This window comes from Lithobates pipiens, unplaced genomic scaffold (genome assembly GCF_037356315.1).
Source record: "Lithobates pipiens isolate NorthernLeopardFrog02 unplaced genomic scaffold, aLitPip1_a1.2 Scaffold_10, whole genome shotgun sequence".
Classification (NCBI taxonomy): Eukaryota; Metazoa; Chordata; class Amphibia; order Anura; family Ranidae; genus Lithobates; species Lithobates pipiens.
The window spans coordinates 31176379-31193519 of record NW_027507686.1 but is presented as its reverse complement, the minus strand read 5'-3'; the positions used below and the strand labels follow the sequence as shown (position 1 = coordinate 31193519).

At 42.6% G+C, this 17141-nt stretch overlaps 1 protein-coding gene across 1 annotated transcript in view; it reads left to right on the top strand.

Moving 5' to 3' along the window:
* The window catches only part of LOC143928824 (thyrotropin-releasing hormone receptor-like), a 70463-nt gene extending 57153 nt beyond the window's left edge, over window positions 1-13310 (top strand). The window contains exon 4 of the mRNA XM_077453371.1: window positions 11781-13310. Coding sequence (XP_077309497.1) covers window positions 11781-12185 — 405 coding nt within the window. The 3' untranslated portion in view covers window positions 12186-13310. The remainder of the gene's footprint in view (window positions 1-11780) is intronic.
* Window positions 13311-17141: the final 3831 nt, after the last annotated feature.

Genomic DNA, 17141 nt, shown 5'->3' with positions numbered 1-17141 from the left:
GATAACATCATAAGACCCTCCCAAAACAGAAAAAACGGTATTATTTAACTATTTAAGCCATTCTGTGAGACCAGAGTGAGTAGCAGCAGCTGAGAGAGCAGCAGTGTACTTGTATCTACCTCAATTTTGGTGCTTTTACTATGGATCCCATAATGAGCATATATGAGAAAATTCAAAAAGCCAGATATTACATTTCATGCAACTATGTTTGATCAAGTCAGGGGTCAAGCTCAATGGTGGGGTGTGTGTGCAAGGCAAGCTTGAGCGGAATTCCGTCGGAAAAACCATCCACGTTTTTTCCGCTCGTGTGTACGCGGCATAAGAGTAAGACTAAGGAAAGGAAATAGAAGGAAAGCTGGAAAGTGACCTGGGGTGTGCTGTGGTCACGAGGTCAGTATGTCTAAGGCTTTTGCCGAAACGCGTCAGCTTTATTGTTTTACTGTCACTCTGATGTACCAATAAATGACACTTCAAGGATTACAGTGTTGCCGGCTCTTCTTACTATTATTGGTAGGATGAGTATGCAAAGGAAGTTTATTAAAACAAATACAACACGGATTAATCAGCCAAATGTGCGAACAGAAACCAATCACTTGATAAGTTATAATTAAATGAGCTTTGCTCTCATACACTTGAGAATAGCCCAAGTATATTGCAGTATGCAAATAGAAAGTTTCAGTAAATCAAGGAAGCCTCTGGCAGATATCTCCGATTCCCACACAGGAGTGACAGTGATATAACAAACAGTGAGCTACACAGTGCAGTAACACTTGCCTATATTGTCCCTTTTAGGGATGAGCCGAACACCCCCTGGTTTGGTTCGCACCAGAACAATCGAACGGACTGAAAATTTGTACAAACTTTAGAACCTTATTAAAGTCTATGGGACTCGAACGTTCGAAATCAAAAGTGCTAATTTTAAAGGCTAATATGCAAGCTATGCAACAGACAACACCAGCAATAAGGGGTATCTTCAGGTGTATACTGTGCTGGAGGCACACAACACCCACTTTAACTCCTGCAGATGCCTGTATTAGAGAACACCAGCAATAAAGGATAGATACAGGTGTATACTGTGCTGGAGGCACACAACACCCACTTTAACTCCTGCAGATGCCTGTATTAGAGAACACCAGCAATAAAGGGTAGATACAGGTGTATACTGTGCTGGAGGCACACAACACCCACTAACTCCTACAGATGGCTGAGAAAAGAACACACTGTCCCTGCCTATCTAGCTCTTTCCCTGCACGCCAACACACTACACAAGGCCGCCACGCTGGCGGCCTTATATAGTGTGGGGCGTGTACTAAACCCCCTGAGCTATGCCTGTGGCCAATTATGGCTCTCCTCGCTGTCGGCGCTGTGATTGGCCAAGCATGCGGTGTCACAGTGCACGCTTGGCCAATCATGAGCCAGCAATGCACTGTGATGGCGTAGTGCATTGTGGGCCGTTCGTGCCACAGGAATTTGGTGCGAACGGTCCACAAAGTTCTGAATTCGCCGAACGCCCGATGTTCGAGTTGAACATGCGTTTGAATCGAACACCGAGCTCAACCCTAGTCCCTTTTCAGCCTGGAAAGATGTATGTATGGATGAATAGATACAGTTCAAAATCAGTCTGCAGCACCTCTGCAGAGCATGTAGCTGGCCACTCCCCCCCCCTTCACTTCCTGTAAGACATCCATATATATAGCCTTGAAGCAAGGGCAGGAAACAACCCCATAACAGGAACAATCCGTTTGTAACAAGAACTCTATGGTAGTTACCAGGCATGCATGTAAAACACCTCACAGACAGTGTACGAAAGAACACTTCCCTACAAACGCATTCAGCCTAACAGCAGAAAATGAATGTAAACTGATTGTAAAGAGGGCAATGTCTCCTTCTCCATGTTTCTGTAGTCCAGCACCTGACTACACATACATTTTCTGTAGGGAGAGGATGTGATTCATTCCTTTCCTGAGGCTCTTGTAGGATTAGATCTGTAAAATAATGGATAATACAGGAGATTAGTATCAATTAAAATGCTATAAAGCTGACATCACCCAGGGGGCTCATGCGACCCTTTGGTACTTACTATTGTCTGGTCTTCAGGGGCATCCTTGTTTTCCATACCTAGGTTCTAACTCAAGACAGTGAAGGAAAATATTCTTTAGACTCTCTCAGTGGTTTGGTATATTTCTCTGACTTTCTTACTTTTTTCTATGCTGCCCATCCCTTTTTCTCTTTTTATGTTTTATTTTTTCAGATCTTTTTATACTGGATCTTGCTTTAAGAAAATGTGGCATTTTTAAAGAGCCAGCTAGGTCTGTATCAGTAGATTTACTATTTAACCGCTTGCCGATTGTATACAGTACATATACGGCAGCAAGGCGGCCCGCTCCCACTGTGATTGGACACAGCGGGAGCCACTCAGTGTGTCCAGCAGACTTGATGTCTGTCGGGACATGGCGATCATTTCTGAGAGAAGCAAAATGACAGTCTGCCTATGTAAACAAGGCAGATCGCTGCTCTGTCAGTAGGGAAGGTAGTGATCCTGTGTTTACACTAAGCAGGGACTCGGATCTCTGCCTTCCCATAGTACAAGCACCTCCGCAACACAGTTAGCAAGCACTTCCAAGGAACACATTTAACCCTTCCCTGCCAGTGTCATTAGTACATTGACAATTGTGACAGAGCGAGGCTCTGTCCCTATAAAATTGGAGGAAAAAGGGATCTCCAACCCTGTGTCCAGGTCTTGATGTTAACGAGCAGGGTGTGTGCCCAGCTGCACATAGGCCATATAAATGAAGGGCTGTTGGTGGTAGGATGGTGGAGTGTGAGCAGTGGTTTGCCCTGTGGGAGACTGTAGTCCGTGTAAGGGACTGGGAAAGGCTGACAACCTTGAGAGTCAGGAAGACTAAGGAAGTCGGTGAGTCCAGGGGGCTGGAAAGAGTTGACAAATCTGTTGGGAGCAAGCAGAGGAACTGTTGACAATTGAGAGCCAGGTGGCTTGGTATGTTCATTTGTGTGCTGAATGAATTTAAACCCCTGCGTGGGATTACTGGATGAACTAAATATTTTGTTTTCTTATAATAAACGTGGGCTACCAGGCCCTTAACCATAAAACGCCTGCCTGATGTAGACTAAAACGCGCATCTACCAATTGAGCTTAATCACCGCAATATCACAAGTGGTGGAGAATGCGGGCACAAGACGGTGGAATCCGGGTCCTTGCTCTACAGTAAGTCGCATCAGGAACTACTGCTAACTGTGTGTGGCAGCCAGGCGAACAGCATTGTGCAAAAGGCATTGTGTGTTGCAGGTGGTGTACCTGTGAATGAAAAGGCAATTTTTTTTTTTTTTCTATGAACTGTTTGTGTGCATGAGACAGCACAATCTGTGTGTGCAGCTGAGGAGAGCTTGCACAAGAGAAAAGCAACTTGCTTTAAAGTGACAGTGTTAAATTTTTTGCTGGAAGGCCCAAAAGTCTGGTGGAGAGACTGCAAAGATGAAGCAAGGGTTTGAGCCTGCTGGAGAGTATTGCAGACTGTTTTTTGCTACACCAACCCCAGTTAAAGGGGACGTGCATATTGTTGCCCCTGACAACGCTGGTGCAAGCAGGCCAGCTATCAATGTGCAGAAGCCTAATTTTGAAAGAGGATGCAATTGGGGAAGCCCTGTTAAGGCTCTGAAACAAGAGCGCTGTTTGCGGTGCAGAGAGTGGGGTCATGTTGTCGCCACATGCCCATTGTCTCTGTCTCTGTCTCCAATACAAATTGACACGGCCAGACAAAAGTCTACAACAATGTTTGGGAAGCCTGATTTGTGTTCCAGGAGTGATCAACATGCTGAACGGAAGTTGAAGTATGTGGTTGCCCGTAGCAACCGTGGTAATGTGAAGGCTGCAGACGACCACGTGAGAAAAGTATGGCCTGCAGAGGATGGTGGCAAGGTGAAAGCAACAATGCTTCAAGGAGTGCAAAATCGCTGCATTTGGGAGAGTCAAAGTACAGCTGGAAGAGTGCCATCTCCCTTGGCAACAAGAGATGGGGTGTTAACCGGAAGGAGGAGCTACAGTGGAGATGTGGAGCGGCGTCCCCCTAAAGATACGTACAGAAATGTGCCATGCCTGGAATGTGGTCAACGGGGGCATGGTATTTTTTCTTGTCCCAGGTTATGGAACATGCCTGGAGATGTGGTTACTGGGCAGAAGTCTTTGTCCGCAAGCCCAGATTTTTGTGCAGACATGTTTTCAGTCACCTCTGGCAACAGTGAGGAAGTACCTGTTGTGCTTGCAGGGGGTGCTAAGGAGTCAGAAGTGGCTGCTGCAGTTTCGTTCCATGGCCACCAGGGAGAGTTGGCCAGTAAAAGCGCGATAAAGGAGAGACCACGTACTCAAATGAAGCCAGAGTTACCTGCTACAGATTATGGTAAGACTGTTGCAGTTTGTGGGACTGATCCCGGTGAAGTGGGAGTATATCCGGCTGGAAGATCAGCAGAAGGTGTAAAAATGGACTTGCTGCAGTGTGCTACCCTGAGTAGTGGGGAGACACGGGTTGAAGCTCAACCTGCAGCAAGGTTAAGAACTCAAAAAGACTGGACTCTGTGTGTGCCTGGTGTAATCCACCAGAGTGCTGGAAGTGGTAACCTAGGGGTGACCAATACAGTTTGTATGCCAGGTTCCCTAGTGACAGGTGCTACAGAGATGCCCAGGGAAACCTACCAGGAGCCCGCAGTGGTGAGGCGCGTGGTGTCCCAGGACAACTGTGGAGCCGCCCTAATGGGAAAAATAATGCCTTTGGAGAGGAAGGGTGGTGTGCTGAGTGGTACACGGGGTGCTGAGTGTACTGACCAAAAACAGGCTGTTAAAGCTTATAACACTGCTATGTCTATGTATGCTGATGGTAAAGGTATTGCCGATGATAAATGTACTTATTCTCATTTGTTCAAAAGTAATGAGGAAAGAGTGATGTCTCCCTTGGCAACCAGACGCAGAGCCACAGGGTTGTCCATGGAAGTCTCAGGGGCCCTCCATGCGTTTGAGCCAGAGATTTTCCAGGACAGCACTGAATTTGCTCTGGTGGAACAGACTGGGTCTACACCATGCAGTGATAGTTTGTGTGAGCAGTCTGTTTACCATATGTGTAACCCAGTTGGTAAAGGGTTAAGTCCACTGGCCAAAGCTGAAGGTACACAGCTGAGTGTGCTTGCGCCACAGAAGCAAGGTGGTGATGGTGTATTGCAGCCTGCCTTGTTTGATGAAGCATTAGCAAAGAGTAAAAGCATGTCGTCAAAATGTGATTTATATAGAACTGACAAAGGTACTGATTGTGCTGCAGAATCCCAGGTGCCTCCTAAAGCAGATGATGAGGTACTGCTGAGCCCTCATTATGGAAGCACAATGGATTGGGACAGTTGGGCCAAACAATTACTAGCCATGTTAGACAAGGCTATGTTGAGTGACAGGGGTGTGAATACAACAACTGCTATGCCAGACAGGGAGATTGCAGAGCGACCGATGGTTGAGGGTGCGTTGGTCACTGCAAGGGATGTTTCCCTCCAGTCGGAAGGACCAGATCTGGGCGCATGCATGGCAGATGTGGTGCTCACAACCCAGCCGCTAAATGTCAAGTGTCAAGGTGACACAGTAATAAATTTTGACTTGCAGAGGCTTATTGGTGAGTTAGAGGGGATGAATGAGAGACATGCATCTAACAGTGTTCCAGAGGAGCATCAGGCTGTGATGGATACCTCCAGTGAGGTGGAGGCCCCCTTAAATGTCGTGGCCCCTCACACTGCAGTGAATGAGCCCCTCTATGTCTCTGATAAGGGAAAGGTCCCCAAAAATGTTTTGCATATTGATGTGGAATGTGTAGAATTTACAGATATGATAGTAGAACTGTTTGAACTGATGAAAGCACATTCCTTGTACACCTGGGTGCCTCTGTTACAGTCAGATGTGGTAATGCTGCATGGTACCAAAGGATGGAGCCAGGTAATGCAAGCTGTGCTGGGTAACATTAATCGCCAGTGGAACTGGGTGGTATGGTGCTTAATAGTCTGGAAAGTGATGTCACAGTTCCCTGTGAGAGTGCTTCCGGATACGGTTCAGTACGGAAGGCGCTCTAGGGGACTGCTGGAGACATCAGAGGTCTCTCCGCCTGATGCAGTGATAGACATGTCTGCTGGTGCAGTCCGAGGTGCGGCTGAGCAGGGTATAGTAAATGGTGTGGATACTGCGTCACCCGCTAGACCTCGTAAGAAGGAAGGGCCAGATATGGACACGGCAGAAGCAGAGATTCTGTCTATCACCTGCAGAGAGGTACAAGTTTGTGTACCCGGAGACGCTCTCAAATATAGAATGGAGAGGAACAAATATTGTGACATGGAAAAGTGTGAGCTGGCAAAGCTTGGTACTGGTGAAAATAGGTCATGCATTGTTCAATGTCAATTGTTAGGACAATTGCCCACACAGATTTGGACAACAGGTGGAGTGAAGCCTTATGAAGATCCCATAGGGGATAGCTGCTCACCTGTGTGTTGTCCCTCCTTGGGCCTGGCCCTAACAAATCCCGAGCAAGAAAGAACTGACAGTATTGGTAATTGGAGAAATGGTGGTGTATTCCTGAATGTTAGTTTAAATAATGGCCTTGATATGAACATGAATAATTTCTTGGAAAATGAGCGTGATACACAGATGTTAAGCTCTGGGGAGTTGGTGGTCAAGGGTAAAGGCAAAAGAGTTGGTAAACCCAAGAGACCTGGTGTGATGGGGAAAACAGGTACCAGTGAGGGAAAAGGTAGTTCCTCACCAGGTGTAGTGTCTGAAGCAGGTTCCCTACGGAATCTGGAAACAGAGTTGAAAGGCGGTGGGCCACCAGAAAATAAATGGGAGCTCAGGAACCCCAAGGACAGAGGAAGTAGGCTGCGGATACAGAACTGTAGGACCCCGTTGAGATCCAGGGTAAGGCATGCCTGGAAGCACACCCGGAAAAAAGGTTGGGCCTACGTGGCTGACAGCCAGCACAGAGGTGTCCCAACCATCATGATGGGTGCTGGTGTTCCTCCCTCCGGATCGAAACAAAGGGGGGGGATATGTGACAGAGCGAGGCTCTGTCCCTATAAAATTGGAGGAAAAAGGGATCTCCAACCCTGTGTCCAGGTCTTGATGTTAACGAGCAGGGTGTGTGCCCAGCTGCACATAGGCCATATAAATGAAGGGCTGTTGGTGGTAGGATGGTGGAGTGTGAGCAGTGGTTTGCCCTGTGGGAGACTGTAGTCCGTGTAAGGGACTGGGAAAGGCTGACAACCTTGAGAGTCAGGAAGACTAAGGAAGTCGGTGAGTCCAGGGGGCTGGAAAGAGTTGACAAATCTGTTGGGAGCAAGCAGAGGAACTGTTGACAATTGAGAGCCAGGTGGCTTGGTATGTTCATTTGTGTGCTGAATGAATTTAAACCCCTGCGTGGGATTACTGGATGAACTAAATATTTTGTTTTCTTATAATAAACGTGGGCTACCAGGCCCTTAACCATAAAACGCCTGCCTGATGTAGACTAAAACGCGCATCTACCAATTGAGCTTAATCACCCCAATATCACACAATGCATATTTTTAGCACTGATCACTGTATTGGTGTCACTGGTCCCCAAAAAAGTGTCAAAAGTGTCACTTAATGTCTGATTTGTCTGCTGCAATTGCAAAAAGAAATAGTCTATAAATAAAATCCCATAGTTTGGTTTAAGCAAAAGTTATAGCGTCTACAATCAATATACGCTTTTTGGAATACAGAATATATATTGGGTTAAATTGATTAAGAAATTGGATTTTTTAATTTTATTATTGTGTAACTTAATGTGATAGTAGCCGTATTAGTGCAATTGTGACAGAGAAAATTGAGTACTGTCCATGATACTTTTTTTATTTGCACTAACATACAATTTTTCAGGACAAGCTTTCGGGTATGTCCCCTTCTTCAAGGTCCAAGCAGTACTGATTTACAAATTTTTAAGCAGAATGTAAAACCAAAACAAAAAAAAAAAAAAAAAAAAAAAAAAAAGAAAAAAACACCTCTGAGGGAAAGAAGAGAGAAAACAAAAAAAACACATACAAATCAATGGGGCAATAAAGATAAGAGAAGAGTTAGTGAGATAAGACAGAGGGAGAGCTATGGAATGGAGGGGGGGTTGCTAATTACAGAGGGGGTTGTAAAACTTTAGTATAATGAGTAAGGAAACCTATGTCTAAATTCAGGCCATTATTTTTTGTGTCAAAAAGAATTATCATTCTTAGTTCAAAGGTTTTCCTTTCCTGGATAGTTCTGAAATTCCCTTTAAGAACTAAAACATTGAGGTCTTCTATAGTGTGGTCCGGTTGTGAGAAGTGATGTCCAACAGGTGTACATAAACTGTCTTCTTTATGTTCCTTGATTGTATGTCTGTGTAAATTCATCCTCGTTTGCAACTTCTGTCCTGTTTCACCAACATAGTGGTGAAACAGGACAGAAGTTGCAAACGAGGATGAATTTACACAGACATACAATCAAGGAACATAAAGAAGACAGTTTATGTACACCTGTTGGACATCACTTCTCACAACCGGACCACACTATAGAAGACCTCAATGTTTTAGTTCTTAAAGGGAATTTCAGAACTATCCAGGAAAGGAAAACCTTTGAACTAAGAATGATAATTCTTTTTGACACAAAAAATAATGGCCTGAATTTAGACATAGGTTTCCTTACTCATTATACTAAAGTTTTACAACCCCCTCTGTAATTAGCAACCCCCCCTCCATTCCATAGCTCTCCCTCTGTCTTATCTCACTAACTCTTCTCTTATCTTTATTGCCCCATTGATTTGTATGTGTTTTTTTTGTTTTCTCTCTTCTTTCCCTCAGAGGTGTTTTTTTCTTTTTTTTTTGTTTTGGTTTTACATTCTGCTTAAAAATTTGTAAATCAGTACTGCTTGGACCTTGAAGAAGGGGACATACCCGAAAGCTTGTCCTGAAAAATTGTATGTTAGTGCAAATAAAAAAAGTATCATGGACAGTACTCAATTTTCTATTATTGTGTAAAAAATATTGTTTTTTTTTTCTAAATTGTCAGTCTTTTTTTTGTTTATAGCGCAAAAATAAAAACCGCAGAGGTGACCATCAAATACCACCAAAGTAAAGCTCTATTTGTTGGGAAAAAAAGACATACATTTTATTTGGGTACAGCCTAGCATGACCGCGTAATGGTCAGGTAAAATAACGCAGTGCTGTATTGCAAAAAATGGCCTGGTCATGAAGGGGGGTAAACCTTCCAGAGCTGAAGTGGTTAACCTCCCTGACGGTATGAATATTTCAGATTTTAGGTGCTGAAAGCGGTACAATTATTTTGCATGGAAATTTGGCGTTTTATATTGTAGGCCTGTAATTCATAGAAATAATTCACTTAAATCCATCCAAACCAGAGTCTAATAGACATCCCGGGTATGAAAAAATTTGAAATATGAAATCATAAATTATAATATAATGATATATATATATATATATATATATATATATATATATATATATACACATATATATAATAATAGAATAAATAACTATAAGTAATTATAACAAATAATAATAATAAAAATTATCCAATAATGTAATGAAATCAAAAACACTGAAATGTGCTGAGTTGCAGAATTGTCGCTGTCATTACTTTTAGTGTTTGATGACGAATTTCCACACAAATTACTATCGCTCAATTCTGCAAGTGATTATAATTTATTATCGCTGTTTTCTAGCTGGTCTATAACCACTTTTGATGTAAACTGACATTTTTTGGTTGCTATGGACAATCTCCAGTTTCCTGGCATAAAGAATAGTATTTATAATATAAAACTGTATGCAGGACACGGGACAAACCACTAGGGACAAAGGAGATGTGTAATTATTTCATACAGTACTGTAATCTGTAAGATTACAGTATACTGTATCTATACTGTGTTTTTTACTTTTTGAATTTGGCGCCGAACTCCATCCCCGTGCGTCGCAACGCTTGCAGGGAACGGAGCTTGGCACTGTGACAGATTGAGCGAGACACGGCGGCTCGCAGATCACAGCGGGGGAACATCGCTGGATCCAGGGGACAAGGTAAGTAACCCCCTCCATGGATCCAGCGATGCAATCCCAAGTCTGGCTCGGGAATATCGCTTATGGTAATGAAATCTCACCCCGAGCCAGACTCGAAAATACCACCAGAGAGGTTAATCAAAGCTTTTATTTTGCTGTATCATTTCTCTCCACCTTCTGAATTATTGCTTTGTGTATACATTTTTGATATTCTACATGTACGTGCAGCAATGATGCCTTGGGGGTTCATTCGCTAAGAGATAAATACTACATACATTTTTGAGTTTAAATACCTGATGTGGTATTTATCGCAAAAGTTGTCAATTCACAAAAAAAAATGCGTTATTTACCGAATGCTTGAAATATTAATGTTTTGCGATATTTAGGACTTAAATGTAGTGTTATTGTTGGAGTTGTTTCTTTTTGCAATTTTCTTTTTACATACTAAGGCCCCATTGATACAGCACAATGCTGCAGTACAGGGAAGCTGGACAGAGTTGATGGGAAGACGGATGGAGCCAAATATCTTAGAAGAAAACCTGTTAGAGTCTGTTAGAGTCTGAAAAAGACTTGAGACTGGGGTGGAGGTTCACCTTCCAGCAGGACAACGACCCTAAACATACAGCCAGAGCTACAATGGAATGGTTTAGATCAAAGGATATTCATGTGTTAGAATGTCCCAGTCAAAGGTCAGACCTAAATCCAATTGAGAGTCTGTGGCAAGACTTGAAAATTGCTGTTCACAGACGCTCTCCATCCAATCTAACAAAGCTTGAGCTATTTTGCAAAGAAGAATGCGCAAAAATGTCACTCTCTACATTTGCAAAGCTGGTAGAGACATCCCCAAAAAAGCTGTAGTTGCAGCGAAAGGTGGTTCTACAAAGTATTGACTCTGCAGGGCTGAATACAAATGCACGCCACACTTTTCGCATATTTATGTGTAAAACATTTTGAAAACCATTTATCATTTTCCTTCCACTTCACAATTATGTGCCACTTTGTGTTGGTCTATTAAATAAAATCCAAATAAAATACATTTACGTTTTTTGGTTGTAACATGACAAAATGTGGAAAATTTCAAGGGGTATGAATACATTTTGAAGACACTGTATGTGAGGATTTACATCCACCTTATTGGCCAGTGCAGAGTTACCCTCATTGTTATTTTGTACATTGCTAAAACACCGACTACCTACTGCCAGGTGATATATATATTGAAAGTATGAGTGTTATTTAGTGAATTGAATTTAATGATTTATCTATTTTTTTTCTTCTTTTTTGTGGTATTTACCTCACATTTGATATTTTGCTTTGATGAATTAACTTTTTTTATTATTCCATGCGATATTTCTGAAAAATGAGTCACATGACCTTCATATCACATGCGGAATCCTTTAGTGAACTGACCCATTTGGATATTTATTCCCTAAAAACTTGTCCCTTCATCCCATCAAAATAGTTTGACCGATATAAATGTCTATAAATACGGAGTAATCTAAAGCATTGTTGATGGGGAAGAGATGATGGCTTGATAGATCTTAGGCTTAGGCCTAAATTGGTCTAGAATTGTGGTTTTTGTTTTGGCGTTGGTTCTTGATAAAGAGCGTATAGCATTTCCACCATCAGTCATGCCAAAAATAACTCTGCTTCTCTCTTGCATCTGATTGATTCCTCTTGCTTCCATTTTACAGGTCACCAAGATGTTGGCGGTGGTAGTTATCCTCTTCGCCCTTCTCTGGATGCCCTATCGGACTCTGGTTCTAGTCAACTCATTCATGGAAAACCCTTACCTTGACCCTTGGTTCCTCCTGTTTTGCCGAATATGTGTCTACGCAAACAGTGCAATCAACCCCGTCATCTACAACCTCATGTCGCAGAAATTTCGCACAGCCTTCAAGAGATTGTGCAAATGTGGCCAGGTGGACACCCAGAGGAGGAGCATATACCTTACCACCACGAGTTACAGCATGGTGAGGGACAATGCTAACACCCGGGTAGAGAAAAAGGAGAAACCTCCACCAGACAACCCAACAGTGGTGCCAAAACAAGCCGAAAAACCTCGTACGGAAGGAGAACTTTACTACAGTGTGGTTTAGGTCAGTACCCTAGATATGGGTGTAGTTATCTAAGAAAGGTGCTGACATAAGTTGAGTCTGTCAAAGATCTCACTACTGAAAATAAAACAACATATGTCAAGGACCAGGTCTGGATCGCACATCCAAGATACATACACCCGGGGAATCTTGGCAACATTTCCAGTCCTGCTACAGATTATGGACCTTCTGGTTGGCTGCTGACCTTCAGAAAAACAAGTTCTAACCCAGGGTAACATGAACAAAGATGTAATCTACATAAATAAAGATATATTCTTGTTGGCTTTTCATTTTTGGTTTTCCAGTCAACAATATTATTTAAATCTTCTTTTTCTGAAGGCTTCAGAACCTCAGTTGGTCTTAAGTTCTTAGGTATCACATGTCCTATGCCATGCCTAGCCAAACCCTACTGAAACAAGAGAGCTTAAAATAAGAGGTGGAAGCATATTTGAGTAATTTCAGTTCATGTCAGTCAAAGGCCATTCCCCTAGATGGACCTTCCTAAAGTATATTGTGAGGCTCCAGAAAGTAAGAAACCACTTTTTAACATGATGTTTGAAAGCAGCACAAAGAACGTGAATTGAATGAAGTGCAAGATGATGGAGATTGGCTTATGATCAGTGAACTGCTCTACATAAGATCTTTTCATCCTACGATCCATCAACCTCTACGTTGCACCATGAGTGATCATAGCTTTTTAAGTGTGGTATGAAAGCACAATTCCAACATTTCTTATTGACAGTATGACTTCATATGATTTTTCAGTATACCTCTGCATTTCTAAAACTGCCAAACGTTTCTATGTATGTTTCCATGGAATTATTTAAAAAAACAATCAATGTTGTGTATAAGGAATCTAAGATTGACCATCTGACTACCAAAGTCTTGTATTTTGTATCCATAATGTGAAGTGACCATGAACTTCTCTACCAATGTGAAATATTGACTTTTTTTTTTTTTAAACTCTGCAAAGATAAAAAAGTAAAGATAACATTAATTTACGGCTACACCGGGCACAGCCCCAATCCCATTTCTGAAAAACACCAAAACAACACTATTATTAGGGTCCTTGCGACTTAACATTCAAGTATATGTTGGAAAATTTGAATAAAATAGGACCCGTGTGTGGCCACGCCTCTTACTGTACATGTCATATTGGAGTAAACGTGAATCGTGCCAGCTCATTGGCTGACCAAGCACACTTATGTCACAGTGGTTCATTGGTGGGGTGTGTACTGAATCAGTACACCAATTATAATGATTCATTGGTGGGGGTAGGCACTGACCAAGAACACCTATGTCATATTGGGGGGGGGGGGGGCTGACTCCCAATGATGCTAAACAAGGTGAGCACAGTCAAATAACTCTTCTGGGTGTGGCTTATGAGATCAGCTGATTTGCATATTGCCAATTCTCTTGACTTAGAAGCTTATCTTTAAAGTGGTTGTAAACCTCAGACTTGATATATGAACAAAGCATATCCCTCTATAGCAGGGGTAGTGAATTCAAATTCAAGAAGGTCCAGTCACTAAAAAAAATTCCCGGCTGTGGTCCAAAAATCACAAGTCCATGCCATAAAATATTGTATGCGTCTTCTTTACTTTTTTTTGCGCAAGCCACACTCTCTGGTGCTTTTCTTACTGTTTCCTGCACACACTCTGGTAATATTCTGTAAATGTAAATGTCCCCAATAGTTTTCGCCCTTACATCAGGTGCCCCTACCAGAGTAATTCATTACATTGGGTGTCCCCATCAGACTACCCCTATAAATTAGTTAAGACCCTCTTATATCAGGTGTCCCCATTAGAGTGCCCCCTTACATAAGGTATTCCCATCAAAGTGCCCACTTACATCAGGTTTCTTCAGAAGGCCCCCCTGCATCTGGTGTCTCTCATCAGTGTGCCCCTTTACATCATTTGTCCCCATCAGGGTGTCCCGTTACATTAAGTGCCCCCACTAGCATATTATGTGAACATCAGAGTGCCCTCTTAACATAACAATGTGCCCATCATTATTTTATGTTAAGGTTCACTCCCCTTATTTTACACTGGTGGGCATATTTTATGTATAGGGGCACTTTGATGGGCACATTTTGTTGTGCCCATCAGAGTGAGCCTTAACATACAATGTGCCCATCAGCGTGCCTCCTAAGTGAAAATGTTCCCATCCGTGTGCCCCTGTAAATATTACATCCCACATACCTTGATGGCAGGTATTGAGCGAAAGCCAGCATAGATAGCAAGTTGCAGGGGTGAGAGCTGCGCTGGAAGTCTTGCTAAAGGGGGTGGTTGTGCGCGGCCAGCATGGAGTGAGCCAGGAGCTGTGATAGCGAGCGGCAGGTTGTCGGGCGCGCACATGATGTCATGACTTACCTTGTGGCCTGGCCAGGAGCCGCAAGATAGGCAGCAGCAGGGGGTGGGGCGCACATGCAATGTCATTGGCTGCAGGGATGCCCGCGGTCCCTGCAGTCAATGGCGGTGGAGTGGAGGCACTTTACACTGGTGGCCTGGCGGTCCGAACAGAAGCATTGCTTGGTCTGTGTTCGGACCGTGGGCCGCCATTTGATGACGGCTGCACTATAATGTGTACTTGTCCCAATTAAGAGCACCAAGTGTAATTTATGTCATTGCTATTACAATGAATCACTTAAGACAAGTTTTGCTGATACCAGGAGAAAAACTGTGACAGGGGAAGGAGCTCAAGCTGAGAGACAGCCTCAGCTCTGTTCCTGTATGTTGTGTAGAGGGGGGGGGGGGGGGTGTCCTTTCCCTCCAATCAGCTCTCAGAGCTCTCCTTACTGAGCTATGCAGAGTGTAACTTTAGCTCTATGCCCCCTTTTTTCTTAACTCTTACATTATTAAATTTAGCACTTTGAACAGAAGGGACTGCAGATAGAAAGGTACAACTTATGTAGGAGGATTTGTTTAATTTATATCACCTGAGGAGAGTCCCTTCACTGGGTATATGTAAAGGTTTACAACCACTTTAACAATGGAAATCATTTATTAACAGATGGAGTTTTTACTGCAGACCAAGGGGTAGCTGTTTGAAAAGTATACAAGCAAAAAAAACTCCTTTCAATAGCTGATTGTTTGCTATTGGCAGCTAGGATAATATAACCCCAATTGCAAAAAAGTTGGAACGCTGTGCAATGATTTGCAAAGCTCACAAACCTATATTTTATTCACAATAGAAAATAGAAAACATTTCAAATGTTTAAAGTGAGAAAATTTACAATTTTAGGAAAAAAAATAAGGCAGTAATCTGGACACTGTGATCACAGAGTGGGTCATCTGCGCCCCACAGTGGGTGCGCAGTGGGCACAATAACGGGAGGGCGTCATATGATGGCCTCCCAGAACTAGCCGTCAGGCCCTGTAGTCATCATTCGACTATAGCCCGGTCAGCAAGTGGTTAAAGTCTTTGCAATTTTACATTGAGGAACATTATTCTGAAATTGTTCCTTTTTGTTACTTTTGAGACACTCTGACTCTCTAAGATGCCCTTTTTATACACAATCATATTACTGACCAGTTGCCAATTAACCTAATTAGTTGCAAAATGTTCTTCCAGCTCTTGCTTGTTAGTACCACTCACTTTGCAGCTGTTTGTTGCCCTGTCCCAACTTTTTGGAGACATGTTGCTGCCATCAGTTTCAAAATTACCTTTTTTTTTTTCTTAAAATGGTCAATTTTCTCAGTTTTTCATGCCGATATATGTTGGCAAAGTGTCATGGGTGTGCAAAGCGATGTACCCGTACATCGCTGCGTCATCTGCGGCTAGCGGGCCCACGCATTGCTGGAGCGTACCTGCGGGTCCCATGGGCTTGATATTTGACGGTGGCCTGCGATCGTGGCACGGAGAGGCAGAATGGGGAGATGTAAACAAGGGATTTCCCTGTTCTGCCTAGCAACATGACAGGGATCTACTGCTCCCAGTGATCGGGAACAGTGATCTCTCTCATGTTCTAGTGAGCCCATCCCCTGTACAGTTAGAACATGCTGAGGGAACACAGTTAACCCCTTGATCGCCCCCTATGTTTAACCCCTTCCCTGCCAGTGACATTTACACAGTAATCAGTGCATTTGTATAGCACTGATCGCTGTATAAATGTCAATGGTCCCAAAATAGTGTCAAAAGTGTCTGATCTGTCTGCCGCAATGTTGCAGTCACGACAAAAGTTGCAGATTGCCACCATTATTGATAAAAAAAAAAGTATAATAAAAATGCCATAAATCTATCCCCTATTTTGTAGACGTGATAACTTTTGCGAAAACCTATCAATATAAATGTATTGCACTTTTTTTACCAAAAATATGTAGAATACATATTGGCCTAAACTGAGGAAGAAATTTATTTTTTTTATACATTTTTGGGGGATATTTATTATAGCAAAAAGTTAAAAATATTGCTTTTTTTTTCAAAATTGTCAATCTTTTTTTGTTTCTAGCGCCAAAAACAAAACAAAAACGCAGAGGTGATCAAATACAACCAAAAGAAAGCTCTATTTGTGGGAAAAAAAGGACGCCAATTTTGTTTGGGTACAACATCGCACGACCGCGCAATTGTCAGTTAAATTGACGCAGTGCCAAATCGCAAAAAAAGAGTTTGGTCAGGAAGGGGGTGAAGTGGTTAAACAATTGACATGTTTTCTATTTTCCATTGTGAATAAAATAGGGGTTTATGAGATTTGCAGATCATTGCATTCTGGTGTTATGTAGATTTTACACAATGTCCCAACTCCCAACTTTTTTGGAATTGGGATTGTAATATAATACAACACATTTTTGTATTTGGGTTTAATATCACTTTAAAGTCTTCACATTTCACTCAAACCTTTCAATAGCAGTCTATGGGGATCTGGGCATCACCTTAGAAGAGGTGCTCATCCTTTGGCAATGTCCCTCCTCCAGATGTTACGTGATCTTTTCAATGATGTCCTCTTATCTTTTCACCCCGT